The sequence below is a fragment of the Anas platyrhynchos genome, chromosome 7 (genome assembly GCF_047663525.1).
Source record: "Anas platyrhynchos isolate ZD024472 breed Pekin duck chromosome 7, IASCAAS_PekinDuck_T2T, whole genome shotgun sequence".
In the NCBI taxonomy this organism is placed as follows: domain Eukaryota; kingdom Metazoa; phylum Chordata; class Aves; order Anseriformes; family Anatidae; genus Anas; species Anas platyrhynchos.
In genome coordinates, this window is record NC_092593.1 from 1,097,518 (window position 1) to 1,117,177 (window position 19,660).

Sequence of the window (19,660 nt, forward strand, 5' to 3'; positions counted from 1 at the left end):
GTGTCCTGTTAGGTGTTAGGAAAATGCTGCAATGTTCTTTTTATTCAGGAAAATTCTATGCAGAGAGGTTTTATTTGATTGTGTAAATGGTTATTCATGGAAAACAAATCTGAGCGACAAAGAACTTGATGCTGTAGTGGTTTGTGAGTTTCAAACTCAGCTAGCCATGGTCTTGATTATTTTTCTTCTGGGATTCTGAGAAATATTACTTGATCTTTTCTGAAAAATGCTGGCAGGACAAAAAAGAAGTCCCCTCCATCAGAGAACAGTAAGATGTGCTAGAGCTTTGACCAAATGAGTGCAGTCTTATCCACATCCGTGGCAAATACCGCACAAACACGAGGTAAATGCCTGTCCCACAGCTGGGCAGGGATGGCTGCTCTCACGAGCACAAATTGTCAAATAACAGAGCGGCACTGAGCGCCTGCTGTCGCTGCTTCCCGAAGTGGGCTGCAGTTGGCAGGAGGTGGCTGTTGGAAGCTGATCTGGTTGCTGTGGGCTCCTGCTAAAATGGCAGCGCGGAGCAGCGGTCAGCACTCTGTCCTGCCCCTGGCCGAACGGGACCCATCCCGTCACTGCCCACAAGGAGCTGTGTTAGTTGGTTTCTACTCAGCGTTACGTTAAAACTCCGCTGGATGTAGAAGTTCCCAGCATATATTGTGTTTGTTCCTGAAACTGCATACTCTGGCCTGCTTTGGTCATTCACATTCGCTTGATGTGATTGTCAGCTGGAAAAAACACGGGCTTTGGCGGTGCCTCAGCAGCACGGCAGCCTCCTGCAGCCCGTTCCTCGCGGAGCCCTGCGCTCAGCCTGCCCCCATTGCACCCGCTGCTGAGCAGGAAGGGGAGAGGAGGAAGCACTGCCCGGTGCACCCATCGGTGGGGCCGGGTGTTGGGGTCCTGCCAGGGTCCTGCCATCAGGACGGTGCTGCTGGTGGCTGGAGGCAGCTGCCACAGCCCCTCCGGCTCGGGGTGAGTGCTGCCCCGCGAGCCCCCCCAGCCTGCTGCTGCTGCAGGGAGCCCGGCCCATGCCGCGAGTCCCTGGTCCTCGGTGCGCCGCCTGGTTAGAGAGTAACCAGCAGCCGTGGCTGCTGCTAATTACCTACCGAGAGTTAAATACATGTTGGAAAAACTCGTCTGTGTGTGTTTGGCACGTCTTCCCCCAGAGAAGGCTGGTGCTAGTTGGTACACGCTTGGCTCCTGAGCGTGTCTGCAGCCCGGCTTGCTGTGCTCTCCTCTCCCTGTATTGATTTCCGTGCCCCCTGACGGTGCGCTCAGCACAAGCACACTGCTCCGGGCAGCTGTCTCCAGTGTCGCCTGAGTGGGACACGCATGTATGCTGCCATGGCGCCAGTCCTTTTTCCATTACTTTATCAAGTAACACGCAGCAGCAGTATTTCTTTGTTTAATTTCCTTCTCTAGGTCACCGGTATGTCACCTTCCTTTTGTTTAAAGAGCTATGGTAAATTCTTACTCTAAACTTTCGTATCAGTTCTGTTCCTGTTATTTTTCTGATAATCCTTCTTGAGGTTATTTTGAAGTGGAAAAGGTTTTACGCTCTGCTGTCTGCGTGAGGGACTTTTTCTTTCCTCCCAGCAGGGCTGTTTTGGGAGGTACATATGGGAAACTTGGATAAAAGCAGAACCATGTAATGCTCTGGAAACTGATGTGTAGCTTTTTCCAGTTTTAATCTGTCTCCCTTCTTTGTGCGGCAAGCTGAAGTTCCAGATGTTGTTTTGGCTTGGAGATAGTGAATGGAGGGAAAAAAAAAGCATTCTTAATGTTAACAGAGTCAGACTGGCTGGTTCTGCACTGACAGGAAAATGGAGAGATAAAAACGCCATTAATGGGGCATGCGCTGCCTAAGTAGCCAATAAAACAATGCTGTCCTCGCTGGAAATAAGTCCCAGATTGGCAGTGCTCCGTGCCAACTGGGAGAGGAGACAGCTGCGGAGACTGGACTATTAAAGGGACACTAAACATTAACTTGCTTGGTGGCAGTGGGGTTCGTTAGGGTGTGTGGCTCTTGTTTTTCCCCAGTTAAAAGTTAATTCTCGGTCCCCTTCCTTCTCCCCTGCCAACACGCCTCGGTCCTGCCCGCTCAGCTCCTGCAGCGTGAGGCACAGGGAGTGCGGGGGGCCGGGGGGAGGCGACCACAGTAAATCTGGACTTTGCATACGTTTTTGGGGGCGGCTGGGCTCACGGCCCCTGTGGCATCCGCCCCGTCTTGGGGCACCCGTGTGGGTTTGGAAGTGCTCTGTGAGGTGTGGGGTGGTTTGGGCCCGCGTGTGCTGGGCTCCTTCAGGGGCACGAAGGTGCCGGGTGCTGGCCGTGCAGCTCCCAGCAGCGGCACCAGCCTCGAGCTGTGCTGAGCAGAGCTGCTGGGATGTTCACTGGGCTCAGCCAGCAGCCAGGAATGCAGCCTCCTGTGCTGGCTGCCGCTTGTGTGTGGTGCTCTGCTGGCTCTCCGTGCTCTGGGGTAAGTACATAAACGTGTGTCCCCCGTCTTCCTGGCTCGCTGCTCCCATCATGCTTACTTTGAAAATGTACGAGCAGTGTGCTTCTTAAATGGCTGCTCCAGTTCTGCTAATTTCTTCCTTAGGAAAAATAATAATTAAAAAAAATCCATTGCTGAGACTAGAAAATAGAAGTTTCTGGCCAGTGGGCAGCTTCCCCTGTCGTCTGAGTGTGGTTCAGACGTCCGCCAGCCTTTTTCACCTCGGTGAGCAGCCACCGTAGGGGTGCCGAGGTGACTGCAGCTGTTCAGTCCCACAGAGCTGGAGCTGCTGGTGCGCTCGCTGACTCACCGGCGTTACAGAGGTGTCTGAAGTCATGTCTGTGTTTGCCGCTCGGGATCGGGATGACTCGTCCACGTCACAGCTCGCGTACTTTGCTGAGACAAGGGCTTGTTTTTGTGCGCTGCTGGGTGTGGAGGACCTGCTGTGTGTCGGTAAGCCTCGCAGACGGCTGGTGTGCGTGCGGTCCTAGCCAGCTGGGTGCGTGCGTTAACAGGCTCGGATCATGGCGATTTAGCCCATTTTGCCTTGGTTTTGCCCCAGCAGTAGGGGTCAGTGCCTGGAGCCGGTTAGCAGGATGTCTGTGACGGTGCAAGCGCTGCCTGGTGCCGCAGGAGCTCTGTCCTTGGAAACCCAAAGGAGTGGGATGCAGGAGGTGCTTCAGAATAGGCAGGCTGTTGCAAACGTTTGCAGGAGATGTGGAAGATGCGGCAAGGCTGCCTGGTCTGGGAGGCTGTGCCGTCTGCCTCTGTGCGGCTCTGCATTCCTGCGCTTGGCTGCCCGGAGGCAGCGGTGGGGTGTCTCGCTCATGTGGTTCGTGATTCAAGCCAAGCCCAGATGTTTTCGTGCCCGGTCTGGCCTATTTTCTGAGAATAGCTTCAGATCCCTCAGTCCATTTTGTTGTGGTTTCCGTAGCGTCTAGTCCAGCTAAGCTGGGATGGTTCCTGGCAGAAGCGCACGCTCGCAGGCAGGCGCCTCACCTCACAGCCCTGTTCTGCAGCCCGCAGAGCTCTCGCAGCCACACCGTGCTGCTGGGAACCTGAGACCTCTCTGCTTTTGCTTTGAGTGGGAAGCCTTGCAGTGTGAAACTGCCTGTTTTATGGCCGGGAGATGGGTGCAAAGCGGGTGGGTTCCCGTGGAGGTAGGTCTGGCCTTGCTGATGACTGGCTTGACCCATCCTTTGCATTTCCACAGACCTAAGGAGATGGAAACCTTCTGGCACTGATTGTTGGACCTCTTCATCGATATTACCAGCTGCGCTGGGGGGCTGACAGAGTAACTATCCAGGGCATCCAAAATCTAGTTCATTGTAGCTTCGGAAATGCTCTTCTTACGGGAGCAGTTTGCTTGGAAGTTTTTCTGTATTCACTCCTGTAACTCGTGTACTTATCTCTGAGAACAATGGATTTATGCTGAATTCTTCTTGACACTGGGGGAAAAAAGTTCTGTGGCCACACTGTGTGAAAGATGCTTCCCTCGTACTGGATTCGGAATGGTCTCCTAACCCATCGCGCCCATTCAGTGAGGTGAGCTCTCGACTCAGAGCAGACCTGGGCACTGCCTCTCTGAAGCACAGGGTGAAGGTTCTCCCTGACCTGTATTCAGTCCATTACAGCGATCGTGGTCGGACCCTCTGTGCTGAGATTTTGAGCCCTGGGAATTGCCAGTGGCTGTATGTTACAAGCTCGCTTTGATCACGAGAGCACAGCTCGGTTTGTGTGATCACAGATGAGTGACTCCTTGACGGCCTTTCATTCAGAAATCCAGTGCTGCGCTTGCCTCTGAAGAGAAATTCAGCTCCCACTTTACTCCAGGCTTGCAGCTAGAAGTATGTGCAAGGTCAGTCACAGTAATTTAGCTGGTGAATAGTAATTTGATTGATTACTTCTGGCATCTCTTAACAGCAATTAAAATGAAAGTCGGAGTAAATGTATGGAGCAGTTCTCTGAAAATACACAAGTACAGTCAGGTTCGGCAAGGCCGTGTGGGATGCATGAATTTGAAAGCTTACAGCTAAATAGCTGAAAAGGGAAGACATCGCACAGAGCTCTGGTAAGAGGAGTCAGAACTGCAGATATTTCGAATAAGTTAGTGGTAGGGAGCTGTGACAAGATGCCCGATTACTAGACTGAGGGTTGGGCACTGCGGCAATGATGGACGTCTGTTGGGACTGTGAAAAGATAACTCCTTTTACCAGGAGGGACAGAGATGTTTGCCTGGGAGATCAAGAAGAGTGTGGCTAAAATGGTAATTAGGGAATGTCAGGGGATAGTAATTTGGAAAGAAGGAAAGGCCTGGTGGAGGGAACAAGTCAAGCTCTCTTGGCATACAGCTCTGGATGGTGGCAGGGTTCATGTTTGCAGGCAAGGCTGGCACAGGTGAGACCAGAGAGGAACAGATGGAGACATGGTGGAGGTTGCAGAGCCTTGTGGAACCGTGGGTGAGAAAGGAGGATGGCTTCCAGGGTGCACTGAGGCAGCAGGAGCGGAGCAAGGGGAAAGGAGCAAGGTGGAGTCGTGCTGAGCAAAGGGAGAAGCTGGTGTGAAGGTCAGCAGTAAGATCATCTGTAGCCAGGTTAGTGTCACCCCTCGGGGGGGACAGGGGTCTCGTCGGAGAGCTCTAAGATGGGGAGAAGAAGAAAGCTGTTCGCTACGAGTTCCGTCAGCTCATCTTTGAGTGGGGTCCTTGTGAAATGATGGTTGGCCCCCAGTGTCACGTTCCTAGATGTACAGATGCTCTGTGCGCCTCTGTGAGGTGTTGTCCTGCTCGTACAATGTCCCTGGAAGCAGAAGAGGGGCTGGGGCAGAAGCTGAGGTGGTCTTTGTGCTGGTGCACGTCCCTGGTACGGCTGTGCTGTGAAGCAGGAGGATGGCCCACCGTGCCCCTGGTGTAATCTGATCTCTGTACTTTGTGCTGAAGAGCAGGAGAAAATGGCTCTGGCCTGTCCAAACAGGCAAGGCCAAATTGTGGAACAATATTGCTAAAACGCCGCGGTGGTGTAATATAATCTCTGAAGAATTCTGCTTTCTCATGTAGCAGGGTGTTTCCTCCGTTCTGGCCTGCTAATTGCATTCAGCTTTTTGGACTCCAGAAGTAACAGTTAATGAAAGAAGCTGACGAGACAAAGGGCTGCTCAGCGACACGTGCCGGCGGAGCGGTAGGAACTTCTGTTCCCGGGCTGATTGCTCTAAAAATATTTCCTTAATTTGTATTTGGCTTCCTTTGGCTCGCTGATATCTTGGCGTAGTTAAGCTTTAAAGTGTGTGCAGAGCAGCCACCTGACTCTTTCACGTCCCTTAGCCTTCCATGCCAGCAGCAGCCCATTGCTCCTGCGGAGCTGCCACGCAGTGCATCGGGGCTCGCTGCCCGCAGCCCTCCCCTGCTCCCAGCGGGGCCGTCCCGCTTGGTCTGGCTGTGGGTGCCCTGATGTCCTGCTGGGTTTTGTGGGACTGGTGGCTTTGTGCAAGTGAACGTCTCAGTTTGCTGGGTCTTGCTGCAGTTATTCTGCCAGAGCAATTAAATGGATTAAAACCCCATATATTTTTCAGCTGAATTGTGTCAAAATACCCTGAGTTTCATTCTGGTTAGGGTGCTTGGGCGAAGGGTCGTAAGGCGAGTGCTGTGCTGACATTGCAGACGGTGTGAAAGTAGTGGTGGAGGTTCAGATTTTCAGGCAGGCCGGCTGGGGCTGTTGGTGTCGGAGGAGGTTCCTTACTGGGGGTGAAACACCAAAATAGATAAGGGGTCACCGAGTGACCACAGTGTGCGAGGGCTCCAGTGCATTCCTTGAATTCCCATACTTGGTGTTTGGCTCTTAAATGATCCAGCCTGATAACATCAGAGGCTGAAAATAAAAGGCATTTGCACCTTTTAAAGTCCCTGCATGTGTGAAAACAGAACTGGCCTGCAGTGAGACACCGCTTAGTACATCTGGAGGATCCAGGCTGCATTTTCTTCTGGCGGGGCTTGCCAGCATGAGAGGTGATCATTAAATGCTGCTCACGTTACAGAATCAGGCCCTGGCTACTACACTAAAATAAACCAAAACATGGTAACAGCCCAAGACGAGGATGTGTATTTAAAACTTGGGGGTGGAAGGGAGGAGAACAAACAGATCAAACTGCTGTGACTTTGGGGGGGAAAGGACTTTACTTGCTGAGTCCAGAGCTGAAGACTTGTTTTCAGAAATGTTTTATGGTGGCTGAGGTGTTCAGAAAGAAACTTTTGATAGGTGATCTGCTAATGTTAAAAGTTACTAAAAAGACTTTAAAAGTCCTGCTCTTACTTTAAGAGTTGTTGATTTTTATCTGTGCTGCAACTTCACCAAGAAAATGAGAATGTTGAAATTATAATGTCATTCTCTGGAAGAGTTAAAAACAAAGTGCAGGTGAGGGCTGTGTGGGAATATTTGGTGTCACAGCAGTGTACGCAAACCATGCCACAGCCTTGGACTTCTCTAGGGCCAGGTACTTGACACAAGTGCAGTGTTTTTAATGCCTGGTTTCAGTCCAGCGTGGTGATGAAGCATTTGACCATATAGTGAAGCTGCAGTGCAGAGATACTTTTGCTATACCCATCATGCTGATGTTCTGAAACTCCCAAAGTTGATCAGGGTTCTTCAGGTTTTCGAGAGCAAAATGTCATTTAAAGGGAACCCATTTAGCATAGAACCATAGAATGGCTCGGGATGGAAGGGACCTCAAAGATCACGGAGTTTCACTGATCAGGTTGCCCAGGACCTCATCCAACCTGGCTGTGAACACCTCTGGGGATGGGGCATCCACAGCCTCTCTGGGCAGCCTGTGCCAGTGCCTCACCACCCATACAGTGAAGGATTTCTCCCTTACATCTAATCTAAATCTCACCTTTTAGTTTAAAACCATTCCCCCTTCTGTCATTATCTGACTGAGCAGAAAGCTGCTCTCCATCTTTGTTGTAAGTCCCCTTTTGCAATGAAGTCACCCCAGAGCCTTCTCACCTGTATGCTGGACAGCCCCAGCTCTCTCAGCCTGTCTGTGCAGGAGAGGTGCTCCAGCCCTCTCAGCATCTCTGTAGCCTCCTCTGGCCCTGCTCTCACAGCCCCTTCTGGTGCTGCGTCCCCAGCCCTGGATGCAGGACTCCACGTGGTGCCCCATGAGGGCAGAGCAGAGGGGCACGATCCCCTCCCTCCCTCCCCTGCTGCCCACCCCTCTGGAGATGCAGCTGAGGACTCGGTTGGTGTCTGGGCTGTGAGCACACGCTGCCGGCTCCTGTCCAGCTTCTCGTCCCCCAGCGCCTTCCCTGCGGGGCTGCTCTCGCAGTTCTGGTCTGTGCTCACGGCTGGGATTGCCCTGGCCCGTGTGCAGCACCCTGAAGTTGGGCTTGAACCTCATCATGTTCACGTGGGCCCCTTCTCCAGCCTGTCGCGGCCCCTCTGGGCGGCTGTTTGTCCCTCCTCAGGTGTTTGCACCTTCCCAGGCTGGGGCCTGCCAGCAGGAGAGCGGCCTGGCGGCAGGGCCTTGGTCAGGAGGCAGCTGGGTGCTGAAGGGAAAGGGAAAGTGAACAACGGGCACGGAACCTGGGTTCAGCCTAAAAGCAGCACAAAACAAACAGCCCTGGAGTGATGTTGTGGGAGTCTCTTTATTTGGCAGATCGTTATCTTTGGGCAAAGTCTGTCTGTCTTGGAGAGCTGGGGAGCGATCACCGAGAGCTCCCTTCGGTCTCCTTCTCTCATGGGGACCCGAGAAGCATTTTCACAGTGACTCCAAACCAGCCCATGGCTCTGCCACGAGAGCTGTCTGCCTCCACCCCGTGCTGGGGTCTGGGGGCAGGTCCCTGGCCATGAGCTGTGCTGGGGCAGCACAGCGGTGAGCAGGGCTCATGGGCAGCTGGCCCTGTGGCCTTGCAGTCTGGAGGGAAGGGCAGGAGCGCGGTCGGTGACGGCAGCGAGCCGAGAGCAGGGCCGGCCTTGGCTCCCCTGCCTTACGCTGGTCCCAGCTGGCTGTGAAACCGTGCCCGGCTCAAACCTGACTTTGATCTCATTGAAGTGCCTGCCCCTTCTGTGCAGGTATGAGTTAAGCTTGGAGTTTCTGCCCGTACCTCTTGTTTCTGCTGCCCGTCAAGGCAAACACGCCCGGAACGGGCTGTAAGCAGTGTTTGGGAGTGCATCTGAAATGCCCGTGAGCTGCGAAAGTGCATTTCTCCTGAACTCCTTTGTCACATGCTGCATGGATAAAATCTCCATTACAAAGCGTTGCCTGCTGGGTGCAAGCAGCACAAGACTCCAAGAGGTTGACTTCGAATAAGCTAAAAGCAGGTAGCTGTCAGTGTGCATTTTTTTAAGGATATGGAAACAGTTTTTACAAACAGCTTCTGATCACTCCTCAGCTGAAAATATTTGTTTGGATCTTGTGCACAGCTGTTGTGCATAAATCCAGGGTTTGTGTTCAGGGTGGAGAGAGTTTATAACGTCCCTCAAAGTTGCGTGCTGAGGTCTGACAGCAGATACTGGCTGAGAAAGAACGGTGCTGGTGGGAGAAGCGCTGTGTGGTAACAAGATCTGAAGGGGGGTGTCTTTCTTGCCTCTTGTGCCCAAGGTCCTGGTGCAAATTAAGCTGCCAGATGTTAATGGAAATGGTTCGATTTGTGTGGGCATTTGGAGCAGCCTCACCACAGTGAGTGGTGCCCAGGGTTGTCTGTAATTCTCAACTGTTTAACAGTGAAAACGTCTGTGAAAATTTGCACCGCACACTACAGAGTAGCCTTTGTCGTGGCGCTTGCAGAGGGCAGTGCTCCCCTCTAGCAGCAGCCGTGCTCCACATCATGCCTGTGCAGCAATAAAACGCCTGTAGTACAATCAGACAGCTTTGTCCAATGCTCAGGGTGCTTAGGGGGCTTTTGAAATACGTGAGAAGCAACAATACCAGGTGTATCTGACGCGCGCCTGAATGGCGGAGCTCTGCTCCCCGGTGCCTCCCGCAGCCCCCACGCAGGGCTGCGATCCCAGCTGCTCCCCAGCAGACTCGCGTGGGGACCCGGCCCGGGCCTTGGGCTCTCTGTGCCCCTTGTGCTGATCTGCCCGTTCCTGGCACAGGCTGGCTCTGCCTTCCCTGCTGCTGGAGCAGTGGGTGTTGGCGTGACCCACCTCCATCAGCCGCTCACCAACCTGCTGGTGCTGCTCCTGCTTTGTGCTTGTCCCGTCCTCTTTCCAAGTGGCAGTGAAAGCTTCCGTGCTTTTAGCCCTCTTTTGCCTAGGTAAGATGTTTTTTCCTCTGAGATATTTTTTTTTTTCCCCAGACACTGTGACATGTGTTGTCCCAGCACGGGACAACAAGTTAGAAACAGTTTCTGTAATGGGGATGTCAGCTGAAGGCAGTGGGTGACAGCACAGGCAACAAATGTGTTCTTATTGCCTATGCCAGCAGGGAGACTGGGCAGGATTTTATTTCTGTAAGTTACTCTCATGTGTGGTTACATCTTTCTTTTTAAAGGAAGGGAGTGGCTGTGCATGGGGATATCCAGAGCTGTACCTTGCTAAGAAGGAACTTGTGCTTTTCACTGGTGTTTCACACTGTACGGGCTGTTTGCCTCCTGGGGATTGTATTTGCATTCAGCAGTGTCAGGGCTCGGCTTTGCATAGGTCGGGACAGGGGAGCCAGCACCGTGCGTGCCTCACGGCCTGCAGCCTGAGCCCGTTTGGAGCACCTGGCCTCGGAGGTGGCAGTCCTTTGTGAACTTCCTTGAGCTGAAGTGTACCGATGTGTGCCCTCTTGCAGGTGGGTGCCAGCTGCAGTTTGGGGCTGAATTTTCATCTTGCTGGATTTTGGCAAAGCAAGAGCACCCAAGTCTGCCAGTCCCTGACGCTAGGAGCGCCTTTACGTGCTGCTCTGAGGCAGCTTGCGCGTTCGTGTGGGCTTCAATTCCAACAGCCAGCCGTGAATTATTGCTTTTCAGCACACATCTTTCCTTCTGAAGGCACGGCTGTTGATGAACTTAGCTTGTGTGTGGCTACTGTGGATGGCAGAATTACAACCCAGCGCTGTGGATGTTTTCTTTTGATAGAAATCTGGCGAGGTACATGCAAAATATGTACAGCCCTTGGGCTCTTGGCTGGCTGCCACCAGGACTGTCAGTGATAGTGTGGGTGCTTCTGATCTCATCAGAGCAGTCTGAACTGCTCTAATCGTTTGTGTTCCCATGTCTGTGTCATATGAAGATGAAATGCAATCTGAAATTTCTTCTCTAATTGGACTCGCTCTCTCGTCTGGCGCGTTCCTCGCTCTATCGGGGCGGTGGTGTCAGCGACCAAACGCAGTCTCCAGCAGCCCGTGGTGGTGCCTCATGCCCCAGCTCCTGCGCTGGGCCACGGCGCGGTGTCTGGGGAGGAGACAAGTGGTCCTCTTAGGAAGGAAAGAGGAAGGGGTATGTATTTGCTGTGGAACTGGAAAAGGCACGGGGAGTGGGGTTTTCAGAACAGATCCTTTAAAATTTTGGGTCTTGATGAACAGAAACCAAGAATTCTGTCAGCTCTTGAACCTACAAGAATTAGTTGTGCATCTGAATGTTAAACTGGGTAGTCTTACCGGCATGTTCTCTGCTGTGTTCCTGCTTATTTATGCTCCTGAAAAGTCCACTTGATCTTTTCTTAGGAATCCAGAGCTGGCTTTCTAGCCATACCTGCCTGCTCTGCGGCTCGGCTCGCGCTGTGTGCAGTTCTGCAGGTGTGTGGGGATCTGTCAGCTGCTGCCTTAAAAGCGGTTCTCTACTGTGACCTGTAGCAAGTTGCAGACTTTCTAATTACACGATTTTCTAGGGGAAAATGTTGTTGTTTTTTTTTTTTCTTCACTGTACATAAACAGGAATTTCCAGACTCCAGTGTCCAGCTCTGCCATACGGCTTCTGAGATCGGGTGGTAGGAAGTGTGGCCCGGGGTGCAGGGATCACAGGTGCTCATGTTTTCAATGCCATCTAGTGGTTCCTGCAGCTGTGGGAACTCGGCGTAGGGCACGCAAGGGGCTGCAGACAAATACAGCGAAGGTCGGTATGTCTAGAGAGGAAAATGAATGCTGTGCAGTATTCGCTGGTTGCTTCCTAGTTCCTCGTTCTTTGGATCAAATCCCACTCCTCCCTTGAGAAGTTCTCGTGGACTCGTCACCACCTGGTGTTTGAATCAGTGCTGGTGTTGCTATGGAGATTTATTAAGGAATGTGGTGTTCTTTATGTTCAAATTTATTTTCTGTCTCTAAACAAATAGTAAGTGGAAGAGACACGCTTGCTGGTGTTACTTGAGACAGATTTTTGTTCTTATGTGCGTTGAGTGCTTCAAAAACAAGCCTTTTGTTCAGGCTGTGGAGGCAGAGCCTGCAGCTCCCCCTGTGCTTGTGGCAGGGACAAGCTGATGGCCCCGGGTGCTGCGTGCGGCCCGTGGGGCTGCCGAGGGAGCATGGGGGGCAGCCCGTGCCCCATGGGTCCCCGTCCCCATGCCCACAGCTCCTCAGGCTTATTTGTAAGGGCTGGTGGCACAGGCGCAGTGTGGCAGCGAGGGGCCTGCAGGCCTTCAGCTGTGCGGGCAGCGCAGGCCGGGGCTGGCGGCAGGGCCCCGCTAATCCCACCGCCACCTCCTGCAGCAGGGGGCAAGGAGCGGCCAAGGCTTTAGCATAAGGGCAGCTTTTTAACTTCCAGCGGTTACGCTCGCTATCAGATCGCTTCTGAAGGACAACGCGAGTTGTGCAGGGCCCAGCGCCTGGCTCCTTCCTCCCCCGCTGCCGTGCTGAGGCCGTGCGGGCGGCGTGGGCAGCCGGGGGCGCTGGCACAGCTCCGTGCAGGGAGAGGAGCGCTGCCAGGGCCGGGGCTGAGCAGAAGCAGGGGTTAAATCCGAGGCTGGCCCGTGTGGCTGTGGCATGCCGGGCGGCTCGGCAGGCCTCTGCGGGGTGCAGGGTCGGGCCGAGGCTCCTCCAGCTGAGTCACAGCCGCGTGTGCTGGCGGCGCGCACTTGTTGCGCAGGAGTGCTGCTGTCCTGGCTCTGCTCCTCCGTGAAGCCATCCGTGGGCTCTGCTGCACAGCAGCCTTTCGCAGTGCTTCGGACAAGGGATCAGGAACGACTGCTGTCGTCGTGGCTTTGTGGCCTGTTTCCGTATTTAAGCTATTTGCCAAGGACTGCTGTAAAGTTGTCAGGCTTGCTGGTGAGCTGCTGGCTGTCACAGCCCACGCTGGCTTTGTCCTGGCGCACAGCTGTGGGCAGGGGGTGCCGGGGGGCGCGGGGCTGGCTGCGGCACTGTGTGGTGTTGCCGCTCACCTGCTGAGATGCGGAGCAGTCGCTGCGGGTGGGGGGCGGCCGCCTCGCGGGGGTGCAGCATGGGATTCCCTCCTCCTCCTCCCCCTGGGAAATAAAAGGCCAGGGATTGCGTATGTTTTTGTCTTTTTTTTTTTGTCAATCATTTTTGATACAAACTGTTTGAAAAGAAAACAAATACTTGCGAATTTTTCCTGGTCTCAGTGCAGGCTGCTTCCTGTGCTTTCAGTCCCTCCTCTGCAGCCTGCCTCCAGCTCAGCTCTGTGTTTAATCTCATTTCCCAGCAGAGCTCAGCTGAGTCCCTCGCTGTCTCCTTCTCTGCGCCCTGTTCCTGGCAGGCTCCAGGCTGACGTGGCTGGGTGCTGGAGGGCCCGCGGGCGCTGATGGCTGCGGGAGAGGGGCAGTGGGCGAAGCTGCAGCGTGGGTCTCCCAGCAGACACAGCGCTGGGGGCAGTGTGAGGGTGCCCTGCCGTGAGGGAACAGCTCTGCTTTTCCTGAGCCAGGCGCTGGATGCAGCCGCAAGCTGCAGACCTGCAGGACAGCAGGGAGCTGCTCGGTGCTGGTGGCAGAGCAGCGTGCTGCTGCTGTTACCCTGCTTCCTCAGCTCCTTCGTCTGCGGCGCTGCCTCGGCCTCACGTCCTGCTGCCAGGCCCCCTCCTGCGGGGCCCTGTGGGGCAGCATCCGTGGAATCAAAGCATCCTGCCTCTGCTCTCTGAGCCATCGGCGTGTTGAAAGAAAGAGGGCATGTCTCCTGAGCCACCTCTGCCTGGGCTTGCAGCAAGTCCTCTGGGTGCAGCGCTGGGGAAACTGCTTATGTGAGGTGTGCGGGGGGCGCAACATCGCTGCTGCCCTGTGCTGAGCTGACGCAGGGCACCGAGCACCTAGCTGCTCACTGGGGCAGCTCCCTTCCTTCCAACCCCCTGCTGCTCGCTTGCTCAGCAATCACGCTGCACAGGACTTTATTTTACTCTGTTTCCAGCGTGACTGCTGAAGGCCAGTACCATGCAGTGATGTGTATTCGGAGCGCGTTGGCCACGCATCAGGAGCGAGGAAGGCAGTGTTACCTGGGGGGTGGGTGCTACAAGTGAGAGTTTAAATTCACCAGAGGTGAAGCGGTGAGCGTTGCTTGGTCCTCCTGTTGTGCAGAGAACCTCCGTAGGAACTAAAGCTCCGTGCACTCAGGTTCATAAATTCTTGACAGCCTTAACTGATGATGAAGCAATTACCGAAATCTTTCCCTTATTCCACAAAACAAATCCATGTCAGGAAATAAATACAGAAGTAAATGGCCTGGCTTTAGTCACCGAGCACTTAGGCAGCCCGCTAATGATTTGAAAAGGCAACAACAGAAGATAGCTGAGAGAAAAATGGCAAATCAATTTGTTTCTTCAATTTTCATCTGCTTAATTAGAACTAATCTGACTAACTGAACGTAAATGGTGTTTGTAAGAGGAGCAGCAGTGACTCGGAGCCTTGCTCTCTGCTGGGAGCGCGGTGCTGCCCGCTGCTATGGCAGGGCTGCCGCACGCCATCCGCCCGAGCCTCTGCAGGAGCACGGGGCTGGAGGGACTCGGAGTTGTCCGGCTCTGCTTGCTGGATTCAGCCCCAACAAAGGCTGATTGTAGCTAATCTCTGTGCCTTTGCAATGGTGATCGTTTCAGTGGAGAACTTAAGAGACAGAAGAGTTTCTTTTCAGTAGCCTGTTAAGTGATTCGTACTTCAAAGTGAAAAGAGGAGCTTTCATTTTCTTGTAAAGACCAAGTATCCTGGAAAAGATTTGAAGTATGCGAGAGAATCCACCCCTTTATTTGCTTTTTTTAGATGGAGCATGTGCCTTTGCTGGTATGCTGGAAACACTCAGAGTTTTCAGAAAGGAGGTGGTTACCGATCCTCAATAGCAGAGAAATGAAGCTGGGCCATTGAGGGGAGAGCCCTTGGAAAAGAGGCACGAAACTGGACGCTTCCAAGAGTGGTCTCTCCCTTACAGACAGCTTGCTTTTTCTTGCCATCTAGCACTGGTTTCTGCTGGTTAAAGAAAGTTATTCAGAGCCGTCTGGCTCAGATCTTTTCTGTTTTCTCTCAAAGCCCAAACAATACAGTTTTACAGGACTTCCTTTTAAGTTCACAGTAATTTAACTCTTATTTAACCTGCTTGGAAGAGCCTGTCTTCTACTGTACGTGCCTGCTTGGCTCTGAAAGGGTTCACGCCTTTGTTAGCACACCTCTAAATATGCACAGTAGCTGCAAATGATATTTGACTCTTAAAAAAAACAAAAACAATCACATTTAAGAAATTGCAGTAAATTACAAGGTTTGTAGATGAAGGAAATAACTCGTTTAGGAAACAAGACCAAGCTTGGTTATTCTGAGTCTTGTATAAGGAATTGATGAGACACTGAGAAATGCTGACTTTGGGGTGGGTACATTTTGAGACGATGGTGAAAGTGTGCACAGCTCTCAAGTCTCTTCTCTTTCCCCAGGCCCGCGATGATAGATGGAGTTATGATCCTTCCCGTGCTGCTTCTGCTCGCGCTTCCCCCCCGCAGCGTGCAAGGTGAGTGCCGTGGCGGCAGTGCAGCAGCTGCTGCTGCTGGAGCTGTGTTCGCTTCTCCATTTGGAGTTGCTTCAGAGGATATTTGTTGCCAGTTTATGTATAAAGTCTGTAGTATGTACGGCTGGCACAGGTCTTAGCAGGGCCTGGGGAGTGGAAGGGGGAACTTGAATGGCAAACTTGCTGTGTGTAAGGAACAGCCCTTTGCAGCGTGTGGGCCCAGGCACACTTGCATTCTTAAAGCTGGGTTGTTAAAGCTCGAGGAAGATTCTCACGTTTGGAGCATTTAGTAATGTATTTGATAACTTTTCCGTGACAGCTTTTGTAAAGTCTTTGGAAATGCAGAGGGGCTGGTTATCCATTGGTATTCAGCTGTGTGCTTGGGAAGGCTTTAAGACATGCAGTGCATTTTAGAGTTCCTTCAGCAACACGGGAGAAGGGTATTCCTGCTGCCGTGGAGAGGCGGTGATGCTTCATCCGAAGGTCTGCTGGAAGTTGTGTGAGATGGCTGCTTCCAAACAGCCTTTTTTCAATATTGAGCAAACATTTTCTGCAAATGGTTCTTTCTCGGTTGTAAATGCGTTTCAAGTGGCTTGTGACGTGAGTCTAGTGTTTGTGGCGTATTGATCACAGCATTGCAGAATGCTTTGGGTTGGAAAGTGCATTAAAGTCCATCTGAACCCACCCCCTGCCATGGGCAGGGACACCTTCCCACACTGGGTTGCTCAAAGCCCCAGCCTGGCCTGGAAGTGTTTACAGGGATGGGGCAAACCGTGTTCGTTTTTATTTACCTTGTCAAACCTCTTTCTGAAATGCTCTGCTGAAATGTTTGCTTTCAAATGCTGATGCAAAGAACAGAAGGCAGAGCATATTAAGTGGAATTGTTAGAAGGGATGGTGGAAGGTGAAAATAGACATGCAGAGGTTTGGTGTTTGGTTTCAGTTCTGCCTATGAACAGACAATTAAGACAATTTAAACAGAGAGGAACACTGGACAGGTGTTGGAAAACAAATCAAACTGCTAATTTTGGAATTCCTGGTTAACTTCACTTGTATAGCATGCATAATGTGTAGTGCAACCTATAGGACAAAATAAGCAAACCACCTTCCAAAGCTACCCTACAGGTGTTAAAATCTTAGTTGTTTGATCTGACATCTGTCTTAAAAAAAAAAAAAAAAAAAGTAGGTTTTAGAGCTGAAAACTGTCCTGCTGTGTTGAAAAGACACAAGCAGGTGATCAGCAAGAGAAGAGTTACTAAATCCAAGCCGAGACATTCCTTCGCTGTTCCTTCTTTCCTGGCAATGCCTGTGATCCTAAAACTGGAGGTGTAGGATTGTGCCTACGCTGGGAGCATAGGCAGAGCTGGGCCAGATGTGCTGCTGGACAGGGCTGTGGAAAGTGTAGCGCGGGGGCAGGAGATGTGCAGGGAGGAGATGTGCGGGTGCTGTCATCCCGTGGCCAGCTGGATGGATGTCTGCGGGGTACAGCCCCGTGCCGTGGTGTGAGGCTGCAGTGCTGAGGGGCCCTGCTGCAGGAGCTGTGGGCCTGGGGCTGCACGTCTCCGTGGTGTGACAGTCTTGCTTTCCTTTCCCTTGCTTTATTCTGTCCCTTCCCACCCCCACCACTTCCCGTGGTGAATTTTCTCTGAACAATTACTCGCCTGGTGCATTTCGTTACTATTGCTGCTCCCTTCTTCATGTGTGCTAGCAGGAATGCCATTTGATTTCCTGTGGAAGCAGTCTTCTACTGCCAGGCTGGTTGTACAGCAGCATCTGGGGAGGCAGAAATACCTAGGGAACCCCTCGGCAAACTTTCACTGATGCTTTTTTGTCTAGGTTTTGCCAGGTTGGTAAGGAAGGCTCGTCACAGCAATGCAGGAGCGCGCTGCTCTGTTTGTTAAAGGCCTTTCAGTGCTGCTTGGCGTCTGAGCCCCAGTGCTGGGGCTGAGCCCCGGAGCACAGCCCTGGTTGTGGGGTTCTGCAGCGGGAGGGGGATGGATGGACGCGGATCCTCTGCTGCCTGCTCCCAGGCGTGGCTGTGCAGCAGGCACCGTGTGCTTTCCTGAAACTGGTTAGAGATGGTTGTTTTGGTGGAGAACAGCTCCTTTGTCTTCCCTTTAATATATGCTCAGAATAACTAAGTTTCAAAGCCTCCTCATTGTTTTTCTTAATCTGTTCTTTCACAGTTCATTCTTTTCCTTTCACTAGAGTTGGGTTTGACTGTTGTTTTACCCTTTTTCCATGAGCAAAGACGTCTGGGCATATCTTCAGACATCAGTTGGGTGCTGATGCTCGACTATTGCTGCATTGCTAGCAGGCTTCAGAAGGTGGAAATAAATATGATTTTAAAAAAAAGGCAAAACTGGGTAGAATTCCAAGTGCAGAAATGTCTTTTCTGTACTTCATTGTCCAGAAAATAATTTTAAAATAAAAGTTTATTATGGCTTTAACTTCTGTGTCACTTTGTTAGCCCTGTAAAGTAGGGAAATAAGCTTTTTTTTTTCATTTCCCAGCAAACTAAGCCACTATTAGAGCACAGTACTTGCTATATAATGTAAAGCCTATACTTAATGTCATACACAGGGAAGCATAAAGGCAAGTTAACCATCAAAAAACCAACTTGTCTAATGTACAGCTGAATGGACTCCAGTGATCTTGATTTTTCCATGTCTGCTTTCCTTCATCTGCAATTCATTAAGGGATGAAGCCCTAGCAGATCCCACCTCTACCCCTAATCCTAGTCATTTAAAAAGGAAAATAATACAGCTGCTTTTGGACATTTTGACCTTTGAGTATGAAGCCTCTTTCACCCTCCTAGAGCTTTCAGCAGCTCCGCGACTTGGCGTTGGGTTTGTAACCTTCGTACTTTGCTTGGAAGCCGTCCCCTTTGGAAGGAGCGATCCCCGGTGCCTGAGACGCATGATGCAAATGCCCAGGGCCCTTCTTGTAAGGGTGCATGGCCATTCAGTCAGGTCTCAGCTGGCCTGGCTGGCTCACAGTCACTTACATCCCTCAGTTCTTGGCCACCTGGCTTTATTTTCCAGCCACATATGAGGAGTGTGTGCAGGTTATCCCTCCAAACCCCTGCCTGACTGCTCTCTAAATATTGATGCACGTACTGCTGCTGCACCAGGTCTGTCTGCAGGCTGAGGTTTTGCAAGGATATGCGATGGCGCTGCGCTGCTGGAAGGAATGATTTGGTATTGTTATAGCCCTTCTTCAATATGTAACATTGAGGCTGTCTTCAGAAAGAAAAATGGCTCTTAACTATGGTGTGCATGTTTTGACTTTTTGTATGGGTTTTATTAGCTCGTTATTTGCTGACCATCTCACAGGGCTAATGTAGTGTTTATTTCAAATTACAGTTAAATGGAATCAGAAAAACTTTAAGGAACTGTTGCTTCAGTAAGAAAAGGTGGCCTAGTGCCTATTGAGCTCCCTGGGTGGTTAGAACACAAAGCATCCTTCTACATGTGAAGAGATCAGCTCAGAACAGCCTGTGTTACCGGAAACATTTTATAGTGTTTCTCTTCAGAGAGTAGAACTTGATGTTCAGTTACCCAAATGTTTACAGTCCAGGAGTTGGATACAACATAGGAAATAAAACTGCCCAGATTAGTAACTGTTCTTGTGCAACAAAACTCACCTAGAAGTAACCACCCCTCATCTCAGTTTCCTTCCATATGTACATTTCCATGGTTAACCCAGTCCTCAAAATCTCCTGATTTGGTGTTGTGTGGATCCGGACTGGAAAGGCTGGGCTGTGCCTGCACACGTGAGCGTGGTGCAGCACGGCACATTCTGTGCGGTCACAGAAGGGACCTCTTTAAAGAGGGCTGAACATCGTAATCAGTGAAATGGAATTGCCAATGTGGAGTGCCTTGTGGTGCTTAAATACCTAGATTAGAGTCAGCACTCTAACTGTTGACTTTTGCAAGGTGAGTAAGCAAACAGAATAGAGGAACTCCAGCTGCAGCCCTTCCACAGCGATGAGCTGGGCGTGAAACTTACTCCAGTACGAAGCTCTGCGTGAAGCTCATGTCAATCTGCGTGGCCAGTCAGATTGTTAGGTGTGTGCAATAGACATGGACCGAAAGCGCAGCAATGGGACTGCATTCCCAAACAAACATACACAGCATGCGATCAGGTAGCGGAGCTGTGTCTGGGCTTGGCTTCCTGCCCGTGTGCTGCCTGCTGCTCGCTGGCCTGACAGCCGCCGTGCCGGAGCTGCTGTGCAGCAGGAGTGCTCCGAGCACCGGCTGCCTGTGGGGCTGGAGGTTTCAGCCATCGTCTGCCTTGCAGCTGGCCCGTGGCGTTTGCTGGT

The 19,660-nt window shown here is 51.9% G+C and overlaps 1 protein-coding gene across 2 annotated transcripts in view; it reads left to right on the forward strand.

Annotated features, from left to right (window-relative positions):
• The window catches only part of ACVR1 (activin A receptor type 1), a 59,280-nt gene that overhangs the window by 10,629 nt on the left and 28,991 nt on the right, over window positions 1-19,660 (forward strand). For both annotated transcript variants that reach the window (XM_027457892.3, XM_072041006.1), the window contains exon 2: window positions 15,267-15,340. In XM_027457892.3, coding sequence (XP_027313693.1) covers window positions 15,267-15,340 — 74 coding nt within the window. The remainder of the gene's footprint in view (window positions 1-15,266; window positions 15,341-19,660) is intronic.